This window comes from Manacus vitellinus, unplaced genomic scaffold (genome assembly GCF_001715985.3).
Source record: "Manacus vitellinus isolate BGI_N305 unplaced genomic scaffold, ASM171598v3 scaffold_39_pilon, whole genome shotgun sequence".
In the NCBI taxonomy this organism is placed as follows: domain Eukaryota; kingdom Metazoa; phylum Chordata; class Aves; order Passeriformes; family Pipridae; genus Manacus; species Manacus vitellinus.
This window is the reverse complement of record NW_021940534.1, coordinates 5,279,615-5,299,389: the sequence shown is the minus strand read 5'-3', so window position 1 is coordinate 5,299,389 and position 19,775 is coordinate 5,279,615. Positions and strand designations below refer to the sequence as shown.

The 19,775-nt window shown below is 40.3% G+C and overlaps 1 protein-coding gene across 1 annotated transcript in view; it reads right to left on the bottom strand.

Moving 5' to 3' along the window:
• Window positions 1-325: 325 nt before the first annotated feature.
• Window positions 326-19,775, bottom strand: part of ADTRP (androgen dependent TFPI regulating protein) — a 28,173-nt gene continuing 8,723 nt past the window's right edge. The window contains exons 3-6 of the mRNA XM_008933472.2: window positions 19,532-19,633; window positions 10,425-10,540; window positions 6,506-6,657; window positions 326-597 (exon numbers count right to left, since the gene is read on the bottom strand). Coding sequence (XP_008931720.1) covers window positions 554-597; window positions 6,506-6,657; window positions 10,425-10,540; window positions 19,532-19,633 — 414 coding nt within the window. The 3' untranslated portion in view covers window positions 326-553. The remainder of the gene's footprint in view (window positions 598-6,505; window positions 6,658-10,424; window positions 10,541-19,531; window positions 19,634-19,775) is intronic.

Sequence of the window (19,775 nt, the reverse complement as noted above, 5' to 3'; positions counted from 1 at the left end):
GGGGAGATATTAAGCATATTAATATTACAGAAAGTTTCTTATTAGAAGAACTTGGCTTCATGGTGAACTTTCTGAGCAGACATTTCTAATTACAGTCCTTGTTAGCCCAATTTGTTATCTAGCTAGCTTGGAAGTCACAGCACTGTTAAAATTATCTCTCCTCTTAATTTTTTCCAGACTTGATGAAGGGCAATCCAAACAAGAGTTGGCTTGCTTTCACAGGTCTTTCACAGAGTGGTGCCAAGCTCATGAGGGAGTGCATTTACCAGTGACGAGTTTTAACCATGGACACATCCTCACGTACATTGTGCAAGAGATGAGAAATCTGTGTAAACAGATGAACACAATTTTCTTATTCATAGCAGTTTCAGAGTTATCATGTAAGAGGCAAACATTTCATTTTTTCCACCAGTTTTCCATATGTCTGATGTCATAATGGCTTCACCAGAAGCTGCAATGCATTGGAGAAAGGATTTATCACAGCTGCATTTATTTTCCTCTACTTCATGGCTTCAGCATTCATGGAGAGATCGTTTGGCTTCAAGAGAAGGATTCACTTGCTTCTCCATTTGTGGTCCAGTATTACTATTGAATCTCCTGTTTGGACACAGAGAAGAAGATATTATTGGGGGGGCAGGATATAGAGGGTGGGGGAAGGCCCATTAGGAGGAGGATGTGAACCTGGCCCAGCCTCCCAACATCCCTGGGGAACTCTACCCGTCTGGGAGTGGGAGTAAACTACGAGTGCATGTCTTGGAACAGCTGCTAATGCTAAAGTGCTGCAGAAGTCAAATGAGCCTGGGATGTCCCCAGCAAGTAACCTATTACTCAACTACTGAAGAATGATTTGAAATGTACCATGGGCCTCATCCATTGAGAATAATTGTGCTTTGCCAGTGGGAGAAAGTATCTACCACCAAACAAACCTAGCTTGGGGTGAGAGTATGTGAAAAACTTTAAAAATAAAGTTTGTCTGGAAAAACAGCAGATAGATTAATCCTTGCACTTGGATATCTGGAGAATCCTCACATGGCTGGTCAGGACAACACAGGACCTACTGAAATCCCACAGCTTTCTGAAGCACCACTTAGGGCCCAGTTGTGCTACTGTGGGGCACCACATGTGGCAATAATCAAATATATTTGGGTACATTATCTAACACACTGTCTCAGCCTCTCTTCTTCCCTGCTGATGATCATTCACTCACATGTGACTCTCTTTTATATGTTCCTTCCATGTCCATAGATCTCTGAGGCTCTGAAACACTAATTGCTGTATTTTATTTCTCTCCAGCCTGCATAGCGTTTGGCGATTGACCTGATACGGAACAGAATCTTGGCATTTATTCCTTCCGAAATGATCCTGTATTTTGTACAGACCAAACAGATATTTTGAAGACCACAAAGAAAAAAAATAGCCTCTTAGGCCAGGGCCAGCATGTTAACCAGCACCTGTTAATGCCTGGCCTCCACTGATGAAATCATAAGCCCTGGGTTGCCACAGCTTCTGATCTGGTCTGCCTCCAGTGGATCATCAGATAAGGTTATCACCAAGAGCAGGACATGTAAGAGGTAGTGCAGATTTCCTTTAAACAGCCAGTTGTCTCTACCTGAGGGGTAAGCTGCAGCTTGGGGGAATGACAAAGATGAAAGATATAAATATGCCATCACAGGTTTGTGGCACAACTACGACGAATGGATGAGACCAAAGTAAATACTCATATTTGCAAACTCTGGGATTTAAATCCTCTTAAATTTGAGTTCCGTTCATCACCAGCAATATGGTGAAATTACAGATATAAACATCTTTTGTTCACTGAAAGGAAGAGATAGACTTGGACTCATTCTTTTTTTTTTTAAAGGTATGATACAACAAATTAAGATATCTTCTGGAAAGGGGTCTGAGTTTAAGAATCTCTTCTGGATACTGCAATAACTAAGGGTGTAACTAGTGCCTGGAGTGATAACTATCTGCAGAACATCAACATTTTAACATGCATACAAAAACTGTTGTTCATAAACCTGTACCAGTACACTGGTAACACAACTTTATACCCCACACAGTAGCCCTTTGCATCCCTTTATTTGCCATTTGAGTTTCTGCAGTCTCAAGGTCTGTTCAGAAGAATGAGAGCATCAAGAATTCAATCTTTTTATAGTATTGCCTTGCATTACAGAGATTTGTGTGGTGCCACATAGGCTGGATTTCCCAATAGCTGGCAACAGGGTGTCAAGAGAACTTGGTTTCAAAAGCGCATAAATACAAAAATAATACTCAGAGAAAATAATCATGTTACATGTTTCTGGAAAGTGCATTTAATGCGAAAGTGCTCCAGAAAAGAAGAGGAAAAACAGGTTAATGAGAAGATTGCTGCCTAACTTTAGTTCAGCCTTAAATAAATACATAAATATGATGTAGCACTGTCTTTCCAAGATATTCAAGAGCTCGTAGAAGATCTGGAGGAGCACGTGCATCTGTGCACTGAGCATGAGAAAGTTACTTCACCATAAGTTTTCTCTCTTTCCTGAGAGCAATGGCTTATTCTTGTTGTGCTGCCTTATCCCTTGCTTTATAATATCTTCAATTTTGGCTTTGCCCTTGCTGATGTTCCTCAGCCAGCTGCTGGCCAAAGCTTTCCCTTTTGGAATACAGCAAACATACAGCTGGGTCTGTGGGAACTGCTGCCTGCTCTGACAGTCAGCCTCCCTTCCTCCCTTTCTGCCTTGTTTCTCTCCCAAAGGACAGTTCCACCACCTAGGGATGAGCATCCCTCTGGACTTGGTAGAGGCTTTGTGGTTGTAAAACCTTGCCAGGGGTTTGCCTGGTATCCCTCAGAAGGCATTTCAATCCCTAGTGGAGCAGGTAGTTGTTGCTAGCTATAGCTTCTCTCCACCTACATTTCAAAGTATTGAAATGAAGCAGCTGATGAATGTTGTTTTGGGGTTTTTTTTAGATATATTGGAAGACAAATGAATCTGCTCCATCCTCAAATGCTGGTTCTAGAGAAGAAATCTCAGTTGAAATGCTGCTCTGTCTGATGTGGAGAAGTTTGATCCAAATTTCTCCCAAGGATCTGGTTGTCTCGACAAGAGCAAAACCCGAAGGAACACTGCTTTGCTTTATTTTTGAGGATTCTAGTTTGACTGGTCAAAGGAACATGAGATCAGTTGCCTATGTGATGTTTTCCACCCATCAGGAATGGGAGAAGCTATCACGTGGTTGATCCTTGGTACTCAGACCCTGCAGCCAGATTGTTGACTGAGGTAAATTTATGGCAGTAAAAGAATCAGCTCATTGTTTCAAATTATCCTCTTTGGAGTTTCTGTATTGCTCAACATTGTCTTGTACTCTAGAAACTCTGGGATTTAAAACAAAAAGAAGTCATTACTGGTACTATTTTCTGTGCCTCTCAGGCTGTGCAGCTGGGTTGCCTTAGTTACCACCAATCCAACTGTGCAAGGGGAGGGAGAGGCACATGAGAGAGAATACATTTTTAAAACCTCCAATACTGTATGAAGCAGTTTGTCTATAAATAATAAAATTAATTTAGGGTATGTCATCTTCTGGTTGTTCTGAAAAGGAAAAACAAGGTTATATTATTCTACAACCTGGATTTTCTAGCTCTCAGAAGTGATACTCTATCCTTTTGGTCAAGCACAGGACAATTACTTGCTTGAAGCAGAAAGCTGCCATCTGTAGTCTTTGGAATAAGTTGGAACTAACTAAGTGTGAAAAAGAGTAAATATTTATGTAGCTGGTTTTAGGAAAAGTAATAGTGGCTCGGAGTTATAAAGGAATGGGGAAGAGTCCATAAGAAGCATGCTATGCTGTGGGACAAGCTTCATTTGCAGCCTACAGTCTGCCACACAATCTATGTCCAGAAGGAAATCAGGCTTGCCACTCTGTTGGAGCTATTTGTTAATTATTTCTTGCACCTTCGAGTAAACACATCTGGGCACAAACTCAGCAACCGTTCTTCCTTTGAGTGGGAAAGAAAGAAAAAGCAGCAACAGCCCTAAAGTTTTTTTCCTTTGGGGAGGATCCTGGTGCCAGCAGCCAGGACAGGGCGCTCTGCCTCGTCAGATCCCACCGGTATCAGGTCTAATTGCTCAGTGGCTACAGGTGTTATTGAAGAAGGTGTTTTCAGATGTGCCTATAGGAACCTAGTGGATAATTACATTGCTCTGTAACCCAAACTGGGCCTTTGGGGGACTGAGCAGGAAGCAAAAGAGAGATCAAAAGTGCCCTTCCATGTACATTTTCTTTTCAGGGAAGCGGGAGGTGGGCAGAGTAGAGAGCACAGAAAGATGAAGAGATCTGTCCTCTACCACCACAGACAGTTTTACTTTGTGGGGGGGGGTTGGTTTTTGTTTGGTTTGGTTTTCTGTAGGGTCATTTTAACTGCATCATCTGCCTTATTGTGATGGGAAGGTGAGACGGGAAAGGGTAGGATGAAAAAAGGTACATGGAGCCATTTTTTCTGGGGGAACAAAGGTATGCTGGAATTGTGTCTTCATTCAGTTTGCAGCTCTTTTTATTCTGGTAGTGCTGAGCCAAAGATTTGTCTCAATCAGGAACATATTAAGAATTTGGCACACTGTAATTTGGAATAGCTTCCCTGTGGCTGTGCTTCAATGCTTATTGGGACCTTGTTATCGACACCAGCTTAAGGAAGTCTTAGCTTTCTCTTGAGTGGACACAGCTGGGAAATGAATTGGGAAAAAGACTTTGTACCAACATGGGGAACTGTAGCTCAAGGGAAATATCTTGCACATGGGTGAAAACACCATGTAATTGTTAAGGCCAGGATTTTACGGCTCCTTTGAAAAATATCAAGTATACATGGAGAGGCAGACCCACCACACACAAGAGGCCTCCAGGGATCACAAGAGCACACCATGTATCAGTGGAGAATATCATATATGCTGTGTTCATATACATACTCTGAGGTTGCATTCATGCTACCACAACTGGGGGTGCTTTTCAGCCTTTTTGTGTGCACTGAAAAGTTGAGTGCTTGCCCCAGTTTATTTAGTCAGCTGTTCGAAATGTGTTTTTGCACTTAATTTGATCTCTGCTTAGTATGACCTTTTGTCCAATCAATTAACACATTGGAAATCAAATTATTTTAATTCTGATTATCTCCAATGTATGCATCAGGCATACTCTAGGCCTGAAATTACTATACTCTGACATGAAAAAAATCTGATACCTAGATGTATCAGATATCTCATATAAAGACTCACACCATCTTGTAGTGATGATGTGGTCTTTGATTGGTAATAGTTACTATTTATGTGATACATCTGAAACCGGAACTAGTGCAGAAAGGCTGCAAGTCAGTTTTCATTTACCAGCAGTCCTCATCTCATATCATGTTTATGCAGAATAGAATGCAGCCAGAATTTCCAAACATCAACATGCAGACCAAGCATCCTATTTGCAAAGGTATCAAGCGGTGAAGTTGGTTATTCAGCACATTTGAAAGTCAATCTGCTGCTTTTAGGTAGCTGAGTATGGATGGTGAGAGACTAGCTACAGACACTCTACTTTGGCTTGACAGGCATGTGAGACTTTGCAAAATGGATCAGGCATCAAATGTTCCCTGAGAACAGAGGGAGGTTGTCTTATTTATTTTCAGAGGTGTTTTTGCAGTGTTTTTTCTTTCATCAGAAAGCCAGTTTAAGAAATTGCAAATGTTCACACATTTGTCCTAAATAAAATATACACATTTTTCTGACAGAAACACTTTCATCCTCAAAAACTTAATCTTGAATTAAAAGGGAAAGAGGAAACCAGAAGGGATAATGATGACAAAAACAACAGTAACAACAACAATAATGATAATATCCAATGCCAAACACCCAAAGGTGCTTCCTCAGTTCTCTCTTTCCTCCAACTGTTGAATGTGTCCTCCTAAACTATTTTTTCCCAACTGCCCATTTGTCCAAGAAAGCTGTCTTTCATTTTCCTTAAATCACTACCAGTTATAACACTACCAAAGCAGAAGGGAGAAATTCTCAAGAGTTTGTAAAACTTTCTGAAGTACTGTTTTATTCATGGAGCTGCTGCCACGATGCTTTTGCTTGGATACAGTAATGCATTTCTATAAATTGTCAGTAAACAGTGCTGTTCCCTAGTCTGACAAACACCACGTGAGGCAGGTGTAAGAGTTTTAGCCAGGGAGACAAGTCTTCTCTGGACCCTTCTTTGAGTAGGAATTCAAAACCAGTGATTATGTTTGTAAGAGACGCTTCTTTAGCCACATTTGAGAAAGCTGGCCTGGCCTTTTTTCTGGTAGGGTTGGGATCCTTGCTTCAATTTGTTCTCCCTTTGTTAGTAAGTGGGCAGGACTTGGCAATCGCTATCAGATACCCAAAATGCCATCACCCCCCGTCAGTGTACTAGTGCCCCCTTCCTCTCCCTGCCTGCCTAAGCAATCACAGCAATTAATTTTTGATTTGTTTTCATATGGATAGAAGTAATAAACAAAACTTGGACTGACCCCATATCATACGGTTGAGGAACTCTCCAAAATTGTAGAAAGAGACGATGACAGCAAGGCTACCGGCAAAAAAGGCTGCTAGTCCAGGTGGGCTGAACAAAGCAAAGAGAGGATATACCCACTCTCCTGTTACAGAATAAATCCACAGGACCCTAGGCAAGGAAGGAGAGAAATCACCTTTGGTTAGGACCATTCAGTTAGAAGAACCACTTAACTATTTCTAACTCCTGAAAGGCCAAGTTATCAAAATGGTCTTGATACAGAGAAAATTAGATCAGCTGTCTATACATCTCCTCAGCACTTGGGCTATTTGCTGTGAAGCACACTTAAGCTGCTGCCAAATTAAATGGGTTTCAGTGCAGGTTGAAATGCACAAAATGTTCTGCTGTCACCCTGGTGACATTGGCTATTAACAGCAGTAAAATAACACTAAAACAGCAAAATGTTCCTGAACAGGAATGTGCCCTTGTATATGCTAAGTGAAGCTTATTCAAATAAGCTCTCACATGTGTTTGCTCTCTATTTACAACAGCTTTTCAGCCCCTATCCAGATCTCAAGGGCTTGTGGAGACAGTGCTGCTTCTCCCTGCCTCAATCCTGCTGCTGTTGACCACTGTTTTGAGGAGTGGAAAGAAGTTTTCAGGAGGCAAGAGGGCAAGGACAATTCTCCAGCATCTTTTCTTTTGGTCTAAGAAGAGGAAGAGAAGAGGAATGGGTAGATAGGAAACAGATGCAGCTGCTTCACTCCTTTTTTCCAGAACTCTTTGTAAAGCATAGTTTGGAAAAGAAGGAAAAGGAAAAAGATTAATATGCCTGCTTTATAGGGTTTATTTTCTTCCACTTAGGCCCTCTCTTTCTGCTTTTTTCTTCTTTCAGAAAACATGTTGTAGTGCCTATCAGTTCACTGGTACTATTCTCATTGTTTATGGCTCATAAAAGTGGTTTGTAGAAAACACCTGAACTTAAGAATATAAAAGTGGTCTTTATGTACTAAATATAGGAAAAAATACAATTTTTGTGACTAAAATTATATATATTTGTGTTGAATATGTAAAGAATATAAGAAATAGGGTTGGTCTCCAGTGATTGTTGTAAGATTCTGCCATTCTAACGATGGACAGCACTTCCCTAAAACAAAGCTTTGGGTCCAAAAGATGCTAAAAGGTTTAATTCTTGATTAAAAAAACCCCACATATAAGGTGAATGCCATACTTTCCACCATCAGTGCTAACATGGGAATGCAATCCCACTCTTTCTGATGGCAACCAGCCTGCTACCTTATGCTGAGCATCATTCCTCAAAGAGAAGTGACAAACAGGCTGCCCTACCATCTTGCAGCTGTGTCCTGACACTGAGCAATGGGAGAGTTCTAAGGACAAAAAAAAAGTTTGAAAAGATGATTCTTCCTTTCTCTAGTTAGAGAAGGAAAGAGTGGGGCATAAAAAAGGTGGATTTTTACCCTGCCTGTAAATTGAGATTTACTAATCCTCATCAAAGGGATAGAGTGGAGAAATGGAAGGGATTGGTAGTGGAGCTTTCTGGACTGAGCACAGAAATGTTTAAATATAGAGACTTATTTTCATGATTTAAGGTTCTTTCATCAAACAAACAGGGCTGTGAAACACAGAAGTAATTAAAAAAATAAAAGCCTGCAAAAAAGGCCACTGAGAGGCTGAGCAGAAATACTGAAGACCAGGTGCTAACTGGAGCCTGTGCAAATATCAGCATGTGTTCTTCACTGCACAGGACTACTCTTTCTGTATTGTGTCTCAAACAGTAAAACAGAGAATGAAAACTGCCTTTATTTTATATAACGAGGAGCTAGATTATCTTGATGCAATTTGGCCAGCTGGTGTGTCTCATATGAAGCACTCCACCTTGTGTTCTCAAACCCAAATAAATGACTATGCAGGGTATTCAGAGCTACAGTGAAACCCTGCTCAGAGGCAGGTGCCTGGTGCAAGCCATCGCTGGTGCTTAGTTTCTCTGTTACCTTGCAGGGACCAGCTCTCAGCCCATTGACACTGCAGCAATGGCAGTGGCAGTTCAAGGAGAGGCTTTTAGGAAGGACTCTGTTGCTTTTGATGCATACAGTGCCTCAATGGGACTATTAAATCACCAGGTTGCAGCACCAACAGTAAAATATGTACCTACGTTAAGACTTCAGTGCACAGGCCTGAAATTCTTTATGTTAGTTGAAAGCTGTTGTCTGTGGTTGCAGGGAATCAAGAAGAGGAGGCCAGAAGAAAGCAAATAGGAGGTTCCTTGCTGACTTGGGAGCAGTATTGAAATCCTAATATTTCTATCCAGTCATCAGGGCCCTGGGACAAAGGGGCCAAGCATTCTAAGGTACCACCTTCCACTCAGGACCCTGGCAGCACCATGCAGCACCAACTCACAGAAGATACTGGGAGGGCTCAATTGTGTTGATGCTTGTGTTAATCCTCATCCTTTGGTGTGGATTCAGATCCTGATATGAATTGTGTCTCCTGAAGGGTGAAATTGCTCAGCTGATAGGAAATTTAGGGGAAGACATGGCACACATGGCTGTACTAGTTGCTGGAAGAGCAGTCTGGTCTCAAAGACAGTAAAACTCAAATGTCAGAAGACAAGCAAAACAAAGCTGGTGTTAAGCAACTGGGTAAATGAGAACATAGAAAAGGAATTCAGGAAGACGTGGTTGTAATCCTATTAGGCTCTGGGTTGGATTAGGATAAATGGCTCTTAAGTTCCTTATGTAATGTAACAGTGAAGTCCCCTGCTTCCACAGTCTCTCTTACACAGACTGATGTGTTTCAAGTCACATGTGTGACTTTTGTCTGTGCAGTTCATTTTCTATTCCAAATGTTCATTTGGTGGGCTGAAGGTAGTCTCTAGCTGATAGTGCGAACTGGTGGGTAGGAATGGGAATGATGGGTTCCCTCACAGTCCCAGTGACTTCTCAGAAATCTTTGCATGAAGACAGGTCACTTCCCTGCAGACCTGTATCCTCTTGTTGTTATCCTCTTCTGTATCCTCCACCCTAAGGCCTGGATGTTTCCTCAGCTCTGGAAAGTGATATCACAGCATACCCTGAAATTATACAGACCCCTTCCTGAGCAGAGTCTCAACATGAGGCATCCTCAGAGTATTTTGAAGTGTTGGCAGCTGTCCATGGTTATATGGAGTGGTAGTGCCTCCAGACCAGGATGCAACAGATGCAAACCCAGCTCCAGGGGTGCATGACGCACACACAGGAGGTACACAGATGGCTATGGGCTGGAGTGAGCGTGCTGATTAGATAGAGTTTATTCTCTCAAGATTGTTCTCCAGTGTGTTGGGGATCAACTGTGGTACATTGTTGGAAATGTAGGCGGTGTCCACAGGTGGAGTAGGAGGTGCTAGTGGGGCAGACACCTCCTTGCTACCCATTGGGTTGCACCTGGCTCTGAGTATCATTTTCTGTCTCAAGTTTCTAAACCCAGCCATGTGTTTCCCTGCCAAATACTGAACTGAATTTTACTCCTCCCCTGCTTCCATGACCCCTAGACCTTTTGAGATTTGGTGGTTTTGCAGTGAGCAAGAGAGCAAATGGAGGTAAATTTGATGGTACTGGTAGAAATAAAAAATCCAGTCCAGCATAAATAACTCAGAGTACTTGGAGTTTATGGCAATTTAGTTGCTTTTCTATAAGAGGCCTTAGAAGAGCAGAAGATACTGTGTAAGGTATCAGTACCTGTACTGTGTTTGAAGAAACCTCGTCTACCTACATCTGGAAATAGTTTCCGTGGGTCTCAGCTGAAGTTTAAATGATTTCTCCACAGAACAGACTGTTGTCTTCCATGTACCTGGGCGAGAACTTAGATCTAAGTACAGCAATTGGCCTTGTTTTACAAAGTAGATCACTTGAAGAAAATGTTTTAAAATACATCATTCTTACCAACTGATATACAGAAAAGCGACAAATCCCAATAGAATCAATCCCTTCCTCTTTGCTGGGTAACGGTGTGGCAAGGCAAGGATTTCCAGGAGAGCAAATGGCAATACAGCTGTGTGCTGAGGAAAAAAGAGAGTCTGTCACTGACCGATTGCAGTGCCTCACCTTCAGTTATTGCTGATCACAAAGCTCAAGCACCTGCCTATAAGCAAAGGGTTATTTAACAATACTGAGTATAATTGTATACAAATGTGCATACTTGGTTTTTTTCATAGTGAAGAAGTACCCCTACAGTAATGAGCACAAAAATTTTCTTGTTAGTATGATGTAAAAGGTACTGTAATGAGGTTTGCCTGTAGCGTGATCTGCGTTACTTTATAATAGATGAGCTCTCCTTTTGCATTTTTAATGCAATAATTTTTTTGTTAATTCCCATTAGAGTACAGAAGTTATTGAACTCTATTGTAATGTGCACTTGAGGATGTAAAAAGTCTGCTCCTTGAACTCATTAAGCAATTGTTGGATTGCCTTTTTGTTCTCTTCAAGTCACTATTGTATTTTGTATATTGTCATTTATTACTTACTCCAGTGCAATTGCAGTGTGTTGTGCTTCTCTTTTTAAACTGAAAAATGGGGTGGTAAACATACAGAGGACTTCAGTTAGCTGTGATTGAAGATGATGAAGGAACTTCAGAAAAGCTTATTTAAGAGTTAGAAAGGAGTTAGATTGCTGGAGAAGCGTGTTTTTCTTCTTTTTTTTTTTTGGTCAAAGAGTTTGTATTGTATTAAGTAGATTCAGTTTCAAAGACTTTTATGATAACTGTCTGAGCACGGAGGATTTTTAGCACTGTGCAGACAATTTGGTGGCACTGACTGTTTTGTGGTGAGCAGCTGCCTCCAAGAGGAGGTGGGGATGTTGGGAGCGCAGCAGAAGGCCTTCTGCTCTCAGATGTTGAATGGACAGTGTAGGGACTCTTGGGATGCTAATGCCTCAACTTGTTGACTGATTTGTACCAATTTCAGAAAATAATTTGTTTTGGTGAAATTTCCACACTGAAAGTTTGGTAATTTTCCCTGTGCAAACAAACGACTTCAAGTTGCAATACCTAGGAGAGATGGCTTAAACAATGTTGAGGAACAACACAGCAAAAACAGTCAATGAGATGCAAAGGTGAAAACTAAAGCAACTGTAGCTGACTAGTTGGTTAAATTCCTATTAATTAAGGAAATATTTTCATGGGTAGATAGAGGGAGGTATGGGAGGAGGGCAACAGAGTAAGATAGACTTTTAAACAGAAAAAATGTGAAACTAAGGATTTCTTTTGTATTTTTCCCTAAAGGCACAACCTGCTGGATGTATGGTATGAAGTTTCCTCTTGTCCTAAGGAAATGATGTAATACTTTCAATGTATGTGTCTGTCAGAGACTTTGCTGAGTATCTGATATGATAGTATGGTGTCAAAGTTTTCTTGCTGCATATTTATAGTATAAGTTGTCACAAATACACATTAAATTCCTTAAATGCACATTGAGCTATATATATTATGCATGAAAACAGTCTTTACCTATTTGTTTGAGACAGACATCCATTTTTGTCTGCTGCTGCCAAGTGACAACTCCCTGGAAGCTGCATGTCCTCCTTCAGCCCTCCCAACACCCCTGAGAGCTGCTATTCATACCTGGCTGTCCTACTATCAAAATAACCCTTTCGCCTTCGTTATCATTTTTTTCAGAGAAAAGAGATAGAAAAGATTTATTTGATGTTCCAGTTTCTCTCACTCACTGGCATTGAGATTTCCTTCTGTTTTCTTTCACAAAGATATTCTTCAGCTCTACAACCCGCTTAGTTGATCACATAGGTCTTGTATCAGTACAAGTGATTCCTGAGTTCATTTATCATGTTTCCTTTGTGAATATAAAGGTTTTTTCTTTTTGTCCACAACTCCTTCTCATGTACACATACACCCCAGGCCAGTAACCATGTGGGAAAATCTTCTCTTGCATTTCTGCTGTCCCAGAGTCCACTGGTGGTTTCACGTATTTCTACCAAGCCAAATTTGTCCATTAACAGTAAAATCACAGAGGTATTTCTGTCGAATATCTGAGCATGTTTATGACAGCAGATGTGTATTTATACAGCAGACACCAGAGGAACACGAGGATGGCTACAGGGTGCAAAGCTTACCCTTTGCCTGCGACACACAGCTGGATTTCCACACGATTTTCCTCTCGCAGCAGAGGGACGTTGACTTTGGCAACATCGTTAGTGATAGACCATATGTCATGGTTAATCATATCTACTGAAAGGCTTTAAAGTCTTCTCATATCCTTCTCAATAAAAAAAATAAAAAAAAGTATTTTCTAATTCAAGTTATTTTTAACCATAGGTCTCTAGTGCATAGTCATTAAATATATTTTCAACCCTATTTAGCTGAGCTTCATATCCTTAAACTGATGTATATCTGAGGGGTGCAGTATTTGTATGGGGCCAAATTAAAATATACAGTTTTGCCTCCTCCTTTAAAGAAAACTTAATAATTAAGCTCAGATTGACATAGATCAAAATATTGGCAAAAATTGCTGGAAACAGTGACTCATTTTTTATTTCAATTAACAGTTTCTCGGTTTCACATATAAACAGTGAAACTGTCAAAAGTAATTATCACAGAGGGAGAAAAAAACCTATTTCACTCCAAAGTAAGGAAAACAAGCTAAAACAATAGCTCTGTGTACTGATCAGGCTATCAATGAACCAAAGTGAATCAGAGAGCTTTTTTTGACTCTTGGCAGGAATCCTGTTAGTACTTATTTTTATGTTCTTTGAAATATTAATGTATTTACTTGTCTAACAACCTCTGTTTGTTGAGGGAAGCTTTCAGCTTACAAATTTTGCAAGAGTAAAGTATTTTAAAAGCTGGGGTTTTTTATGTATTTCTATAATGAAAAGGTAAAAGTTATGGGACTTTCCAAATTGTCAGAGGCCTTTGGTTAGCTAATCACACTTTTAATCTGAATTCTGCTTCCAAACATTCAATTTTAAAATCCTTTGTGTCTCTTTTTGGCACTTATTATGATTTTTAACTTGTGTTTGGTTTCTTTGCTTCTTTCCTTACAAACTCAGGTGAATCTGAACTAGTTAAAAAATTGCAAATTTATTTTTGTAGCTCATAAACTCTGGCATATGAATACAGGGGAAAGAAAGTTTCTTAAACATATGTTGAACTTTATCTGAAACATTGGCATGTTAACTCATATCCTGCAGAGAAGAACATTCTTTTCCTTCTTTACTTTTTGTTTCCCAGGATACGTTTCAGGTTCATCAGTTTAAACTGAGATAAATAGTCCTCTCTGAATATTTTTTCCACTGTTTGGTCAGTCCATATGGAATCTTTACTTCCCATGTTTTGAGTAATTTGTGCGTTTATTTAATGCTATATCCTCGTTTCACCATTGAGAATACAAGCACAAGCAAGTTTCCTGGGGTCGAGAAGACAGGGTTTGGGTAGAGTTTGTGTTCAGCTGCAGGCTCCAGCCTAGGCTGAGTTTTAAGCCCATGAATAATCTCCCCAGAGCTGCTGAGATCACTCGTACGCCTAACGCGTGTGTTGCAGTTGACTCGGTTTGACCTTGTTTGACTCCAGAGTGAAGGAAATGATGCCTCGGTTGACCATAGCTGTTTGTTTCTAATTTGTCTGCATTTACATACCCTCCATGTCTGCTTTCCATTAACATGTGAGACTTTAGGGAGGGATTTTTTTCACAAACAGTTACCGCTGGCCAACCTAAACTCCACAGGGCACAGTTGGAGACCATCAAGTGCTTTTGAAAAACTGCCTGTGTTTCTCCTTTCAGACAAATTCCCCACAGAGACTGTGTGCTGACAACCACTCATGGCCAACACTCATGCTTCTATCTTCTCCATCAGTATGTTACTGCAAAGAAAAAGCAAAACCCCACTTTGGTGCTGCCTTATGAGGCTTGTAAGCCAGTGTTCATTGGTTGACCCTTGAGGTGTTTACTCAGATATTCAGCTCTTTGTTGGGAAACATCCCCTTGTCTATGGAAATTTCCTTCAGTCAGATTCTTTCATAAACACAGCCTGTGTTATCTGAGCATAATAAAACTAAATGGCTTCCTGTCATGATGACCTCTGTTTAGTTTTATACTCATAATTTTCTGAATCTCTGTATGCTCTTTCCTTTTTTGTCCTAATTTTCGAACAAATCCCCACTTTTGATTTATTTTGCTGTTATTTTGCCTTCATTCAAATGCCTCCTTCAAAATTGTCTTTTCCAATATATCCTTATACGTTTTTCTTACTCTCTTAACCTCTCTTTAATTTTCGGGGTGGAAATGGCTTAAGCATTATTGTTCATTTTATTTCTTTAACTAGTACATTGCCATGTTTAGTTAAAGAAATAATTCTCTCTTAGAGTTACTACATATTTTACGTCTTTTATATTCTCAGCCATCAGTGCATTTCCAGGGAAACACAGATTTATTTTATGGATAGAGTGGGATGTACAAGGAGTCCTGTTACTGAGCAGGTGTGGTGGCAAATTAGTCAGGAAGCTATTGCTCAGTTTAATTCCAGCAGCACTCCTCTCTGAACCTTCAGCTACTCTCTCTGCCCTTTCCAGGTCCATTCATGCTCATCTGTAAACCAACATTTTTTTTTTCTTAGATACATAGGTAGTTCTGGAGCATTGTTGTGAAAAATGGATGAAACATCAGACCAATTGTGTGATCAAAGGTAAAAGAGTTTCAGAGATAAAGTTTCTTTCTTGCATGCATGCATTTTTGGTAATAAGGCCCTGGCTGAATATCCTATTGCTTACTAGCAAATGTTTTGTCTCAATGTCAATGCCAGAATTTTAATTGCATTTCACCCTGACATTAGATATGTAGTCTAAGAAACTGATGTTGCATTGCAGCTGGAGGCTGACATGAGACTGAAGTGACACATCCTTTGCTGTGGAATATTTGTCTCCAGCTGTTCCTTTGCGGGGTGGGTTACGGAGGCTGCACCTGTGCACACTGGGGTAGCAGCAGCCCGGGAGGATTCCCTGCCATAACATTTGTCTGTAAAACACATACTTTCTCCCTGAGGAAATGGGCTTATGTCAACAAAAAATGGAAACTTCAAAAAAATCTATGTAGTACTGGGAAAAGCTAAGGATTTTTGCTCTTAAATGTGTGGGGTGATTAATTTTGTGTGCCATATCCCTCACACATACATTCTTCTTTGCCAAAAGCTGAATGTAGTTGAAAGCCTATGAGTGTCCATTGTTGCCAGACAGCTTAAAATTGAGATAATGTGAAATGCAAACAAATGGAAATGTTTCTCTCTGGTATAAATGTGCAAGAATTATTAAGCATTAAATACCACTTGCAAAGAGAATAATTTAAGATTGTCAAAGATGAACCTGAGGTTGTTCTTGTGTACACACCTGGAGTAATGGTCCAGTTAGAGTGGCCTGAACAAGTGGGTTTTGCTCTATGAACTGATTTTGCACCCCCTTTTTTGGTTAGTGATGCAGCAGCTTCCTAAAATAGCTGTAGTAATTTATATTCATAGAACTTATTATTTTCCAGATGGAAGTAAATCACATTGATCCAAAATACCATTTCTGTTGATGTAGTTGTGTACACACTGGGGAAGGTAAGGCTTAACTATGTAGGCAGAACACAAGCAGCTTGTATATACCAAGAAGCTCCAAGATGAGAGGGAACATTGTGAGTCTTGCTGGTATTCTTACTGTCAGGACATCAGTGGCTTGCTTCAGTGAAGGAAAATTACTTGTATGCACACAGCTTGTTCTCTCGCTCCCTTGCATTTTCTTTTATACATTCAGATACTGCTTACGTGCATCAGGTCAAGGTTCAAAGGAGATTCAGAGGCTCAGGCCATTTGGACTCGTCATCTTTGCTGAAAATCTACCAGGTAAGACGTGTTTCTTCTGTGTCTCCATTTACCATCCCTCCTTTTCTATTCTCAGCTTTTTAGCTTACAAAGTCCTCTGAACATGCATTATTCACAACAACAGTAAAGTGCCTAGGACACTAAAATGCTGATTTTTGTAAAGGTGAGTGGGTAACACGGCTAAAGAGTAAATTAGAAAAAGAGATGGCTGAACTAAACTTAGCTGCAGCCTGGAAACAGAGAAAATTTTGTTTTTTACAAGAACTACCCTACAGACTGAAAATATAAACCTTTTTTTACAAAAATACAATTCTACTGCTACCATTTTTTGTGAACACATGTGGTCAAGGCTGATGTGTATCTTTTGTTATAGATTAAAATGTTTTTTAGTTATCTCTTCTGAACCACCACCGCTCCTCTTTGTTTAGTGTTCAATTCTGTCAGACCCTTCAAAATGTAACATTCCCCAATACTGCCATGAAGTTGAAAAATATGTGCATATGGTTTAACACAACTGTCTCCAGCAGTTAGTTGCCTTCTGGAGGGTATCCAGATGTTGCTTGGAAAGAGATGACTGGGAAAGAAATAAACAAATTCCCTTGACAAATTGGCCAGCATATCTTTTGTCTCAGCCATCTTCCACTTCAAAAATCTTGTTCAAATAAAATAATTGTGCTTGAGACATAAGTAGGGTGGGTTTTTTTTCATCCATGAAGCTCAAAGTTTTGTATAGAGATGGTAAAACATAATTATCACAGGTAAACAGAAGTGGAAACTGAGGGTCAACCTTTGGATTAAACTCAGGAAAAAAGCAGAGAGAAACCCAGATAGTCTGGAATATTTGGCCTCTTCAAATATTAGCAAAATTCCTTTCTACATTAGCCATCCTTTCCGCAAAACAGAGGATATTTCTGCTCAGACTGCAAAAACATGCCTAAACTGTAGTGCTCTCTCCACAACTCTGGGCTACCTGGTGGCCAACAACACTTTCCCACTGTAAGAGCAGTCCATGTGAGGGAAAAAAATGGCCAGTTCATTTTTGCAAGGAAGGTGCTGCAGCATCACCACAAGCAGCTCAGTATCCTGAAGTGATTTTGCGTGCGTGTTCTACAGTTACATAACAACATATGCTTTCTCTATTTACAATATTAAAATAGACCACAATTTAAAAAAAAAGTACTCCCGCTGCAAATTATATGGCACTGACATTTACTACTGATAGACCAGTGTCTTTTTCCACCAAAGTCAGCTACATGCTGCCTCAATCTGCCATGAAATGTCTGGAATCTCAGAGCCGTAATGTATAGCAATGTGCAAGAAAATGAACCCAAAGAAAAAGTGTCCGCTTGGCAATCAGAATTTGGAGATTGTCCCTTAAAGTGTTGGTATCTCCCTGCAGCTCCCTAGTGTTTCCAGTGGTGGTGTTGGAAGAAAGAAATGCCTCAGTGAAGCCTGAAGGCACCTGTTGGAAGGTGTGCCAAAACACAAGGATTGTCAATAGCAGGGATCAGTCTATGCTGGCGGCACATGTTTTACACTTGATATTGACTGGAAGGAAAATTTCCCACCCAGGAACTGTCAAGCGCAAGATGTCTGCAGTGTATTAAGAGCTTCAGAAATAAAATACTAGGTTGTGATAGAGGTTTGCTTTATGCGAAGTTTCTATCTCGTCAAAATAATTTTCAGGAAGAATTGTTTTTCCTTTTTTTATCACCTGTTTTTGACATTTTTGATATGGAAAAGCTTTTTGTTGTTGTCAGAATGACTCTGTTATGAAATGTAGATATAGGTAGGGTAAGACAGGAGTTATAACTAATATGTTTGAGAGATTCCTGCAAAGAGTTCTTGCATATGAAATAAAATGGTATGTCCTGGCGCCTCTCAACCTTACCATGTCGTAAAGAAATGTGGAAATGGAAAGGGCAAATTCTCAGCTGTGTGCTGGGATTAAAACAAGCAGCAAAGCCTATATCCTCTCAGCTCCACTATGTACCCTCCCCTTCCCCAGCACCTCCACCACTGTGAAGATTTTAAACCAGTTGCCCGTATTGCATCCTGGCCCTGAAACCAGCATGATGCTGAGGACATGAAGAATTTGTCATTTTTGTGGATGATGATTTTGAGAGGGAGTGGTGTCCTCTTGCACCCTTTCACAGAGTTTTGGACAGCCACAAAAAGGCTCTGGTTGAGATGAATTGGTGGACAGAGAGCTGGTGATGAGGTTAAAAGTGTGTGATGGCTGTGGTTTATCACTCGGGTATCAGCAATGCAGACATGCCTATGTGTGTTTGGATTCCAGTCACACATCTCTGAATATGCCTGTCCAAATCAAGTGGCTGCTCAAACCTCCAGCAACTGTCTTCAACCAGACACCCCAAAACCTCCCACATTTTCCTCCAACACCCGTCATGAACTGCTGCAGTGGGTTGCAAAGCGCTATTCTTAAGAAATTAAGTCTGGAGAGAAATGAGTCTTCTATGTGATTATTTCATAGTTTTTGGCTCCTCTGATTCAGCCTAGCACTGAACCTCTCCCTTCTATCCCCCTTCCCATTAGCCCCATGAGGCCTCCCTGACCTTGCAATCCACCCACAGTTTCTATGTTACTGTCAGCCTCCTTACACTTGACTGATGAGAAATATGTGATTATTCAACACATCATAAAAACGGCCAGAGCAAATGAAGGAGAAATCTGGAAAGTATTTACAGAAAATCTGTAAACAATCATTGCAATCCAGCTATTCAAAGCTGTGCACACATTAGCTTATTAGCTATAGACCTGTCAGATTTTCTTTGGTTATTTCACCTTTTTTAAAAAATTAAGAGCTGCTTTGTTATACTCCCAGCCGTTTTGTATTTTAGAGACTTCTGTTAGCAGAGACAATTTCTTTCTTGAGCTACAATAAGCGAGATTTTTTTCCTTCTGACTACACATCATTTCATTGACTTCAGAGGTTTGACAAGCACCAATTCACTGACATCCTTGTGTGATAAAAGGCTTCTTGAGGCAGCTTCAAGCACATGCATCTGCTTGCTGTGTACAGCTCAACATCAGATTCAGACAAGCAGGAAGGAGGAGGTGAGAAAGAAGAAGCTGTGAAACTCTTCTGGAAAGTGACACAATGCATTGATGGGACGTTGCAAAGTCTCCCTCTTCTCTGCAAGAGGCCAAGGTGTTTCTTACTCACCATAGCGTGGTTTAACCAGAATGGGATCACTCTATCAAGGCTTCTGGGATAAACCAGCTCTCGATTGTAGGAATACAGTGTCCAAAAGGATATACACACAAACTGGAACACAAACACAAAATAAAAGAAATTTAGAAAAGAAAGACAAACATAATTAGGATAGGATTTGGTTAGTGCTTTCATTTCTGAGAAGGCAAAACATTTTCTCCATGAAAAATGATGACACTGCCAGATGAACTCATGT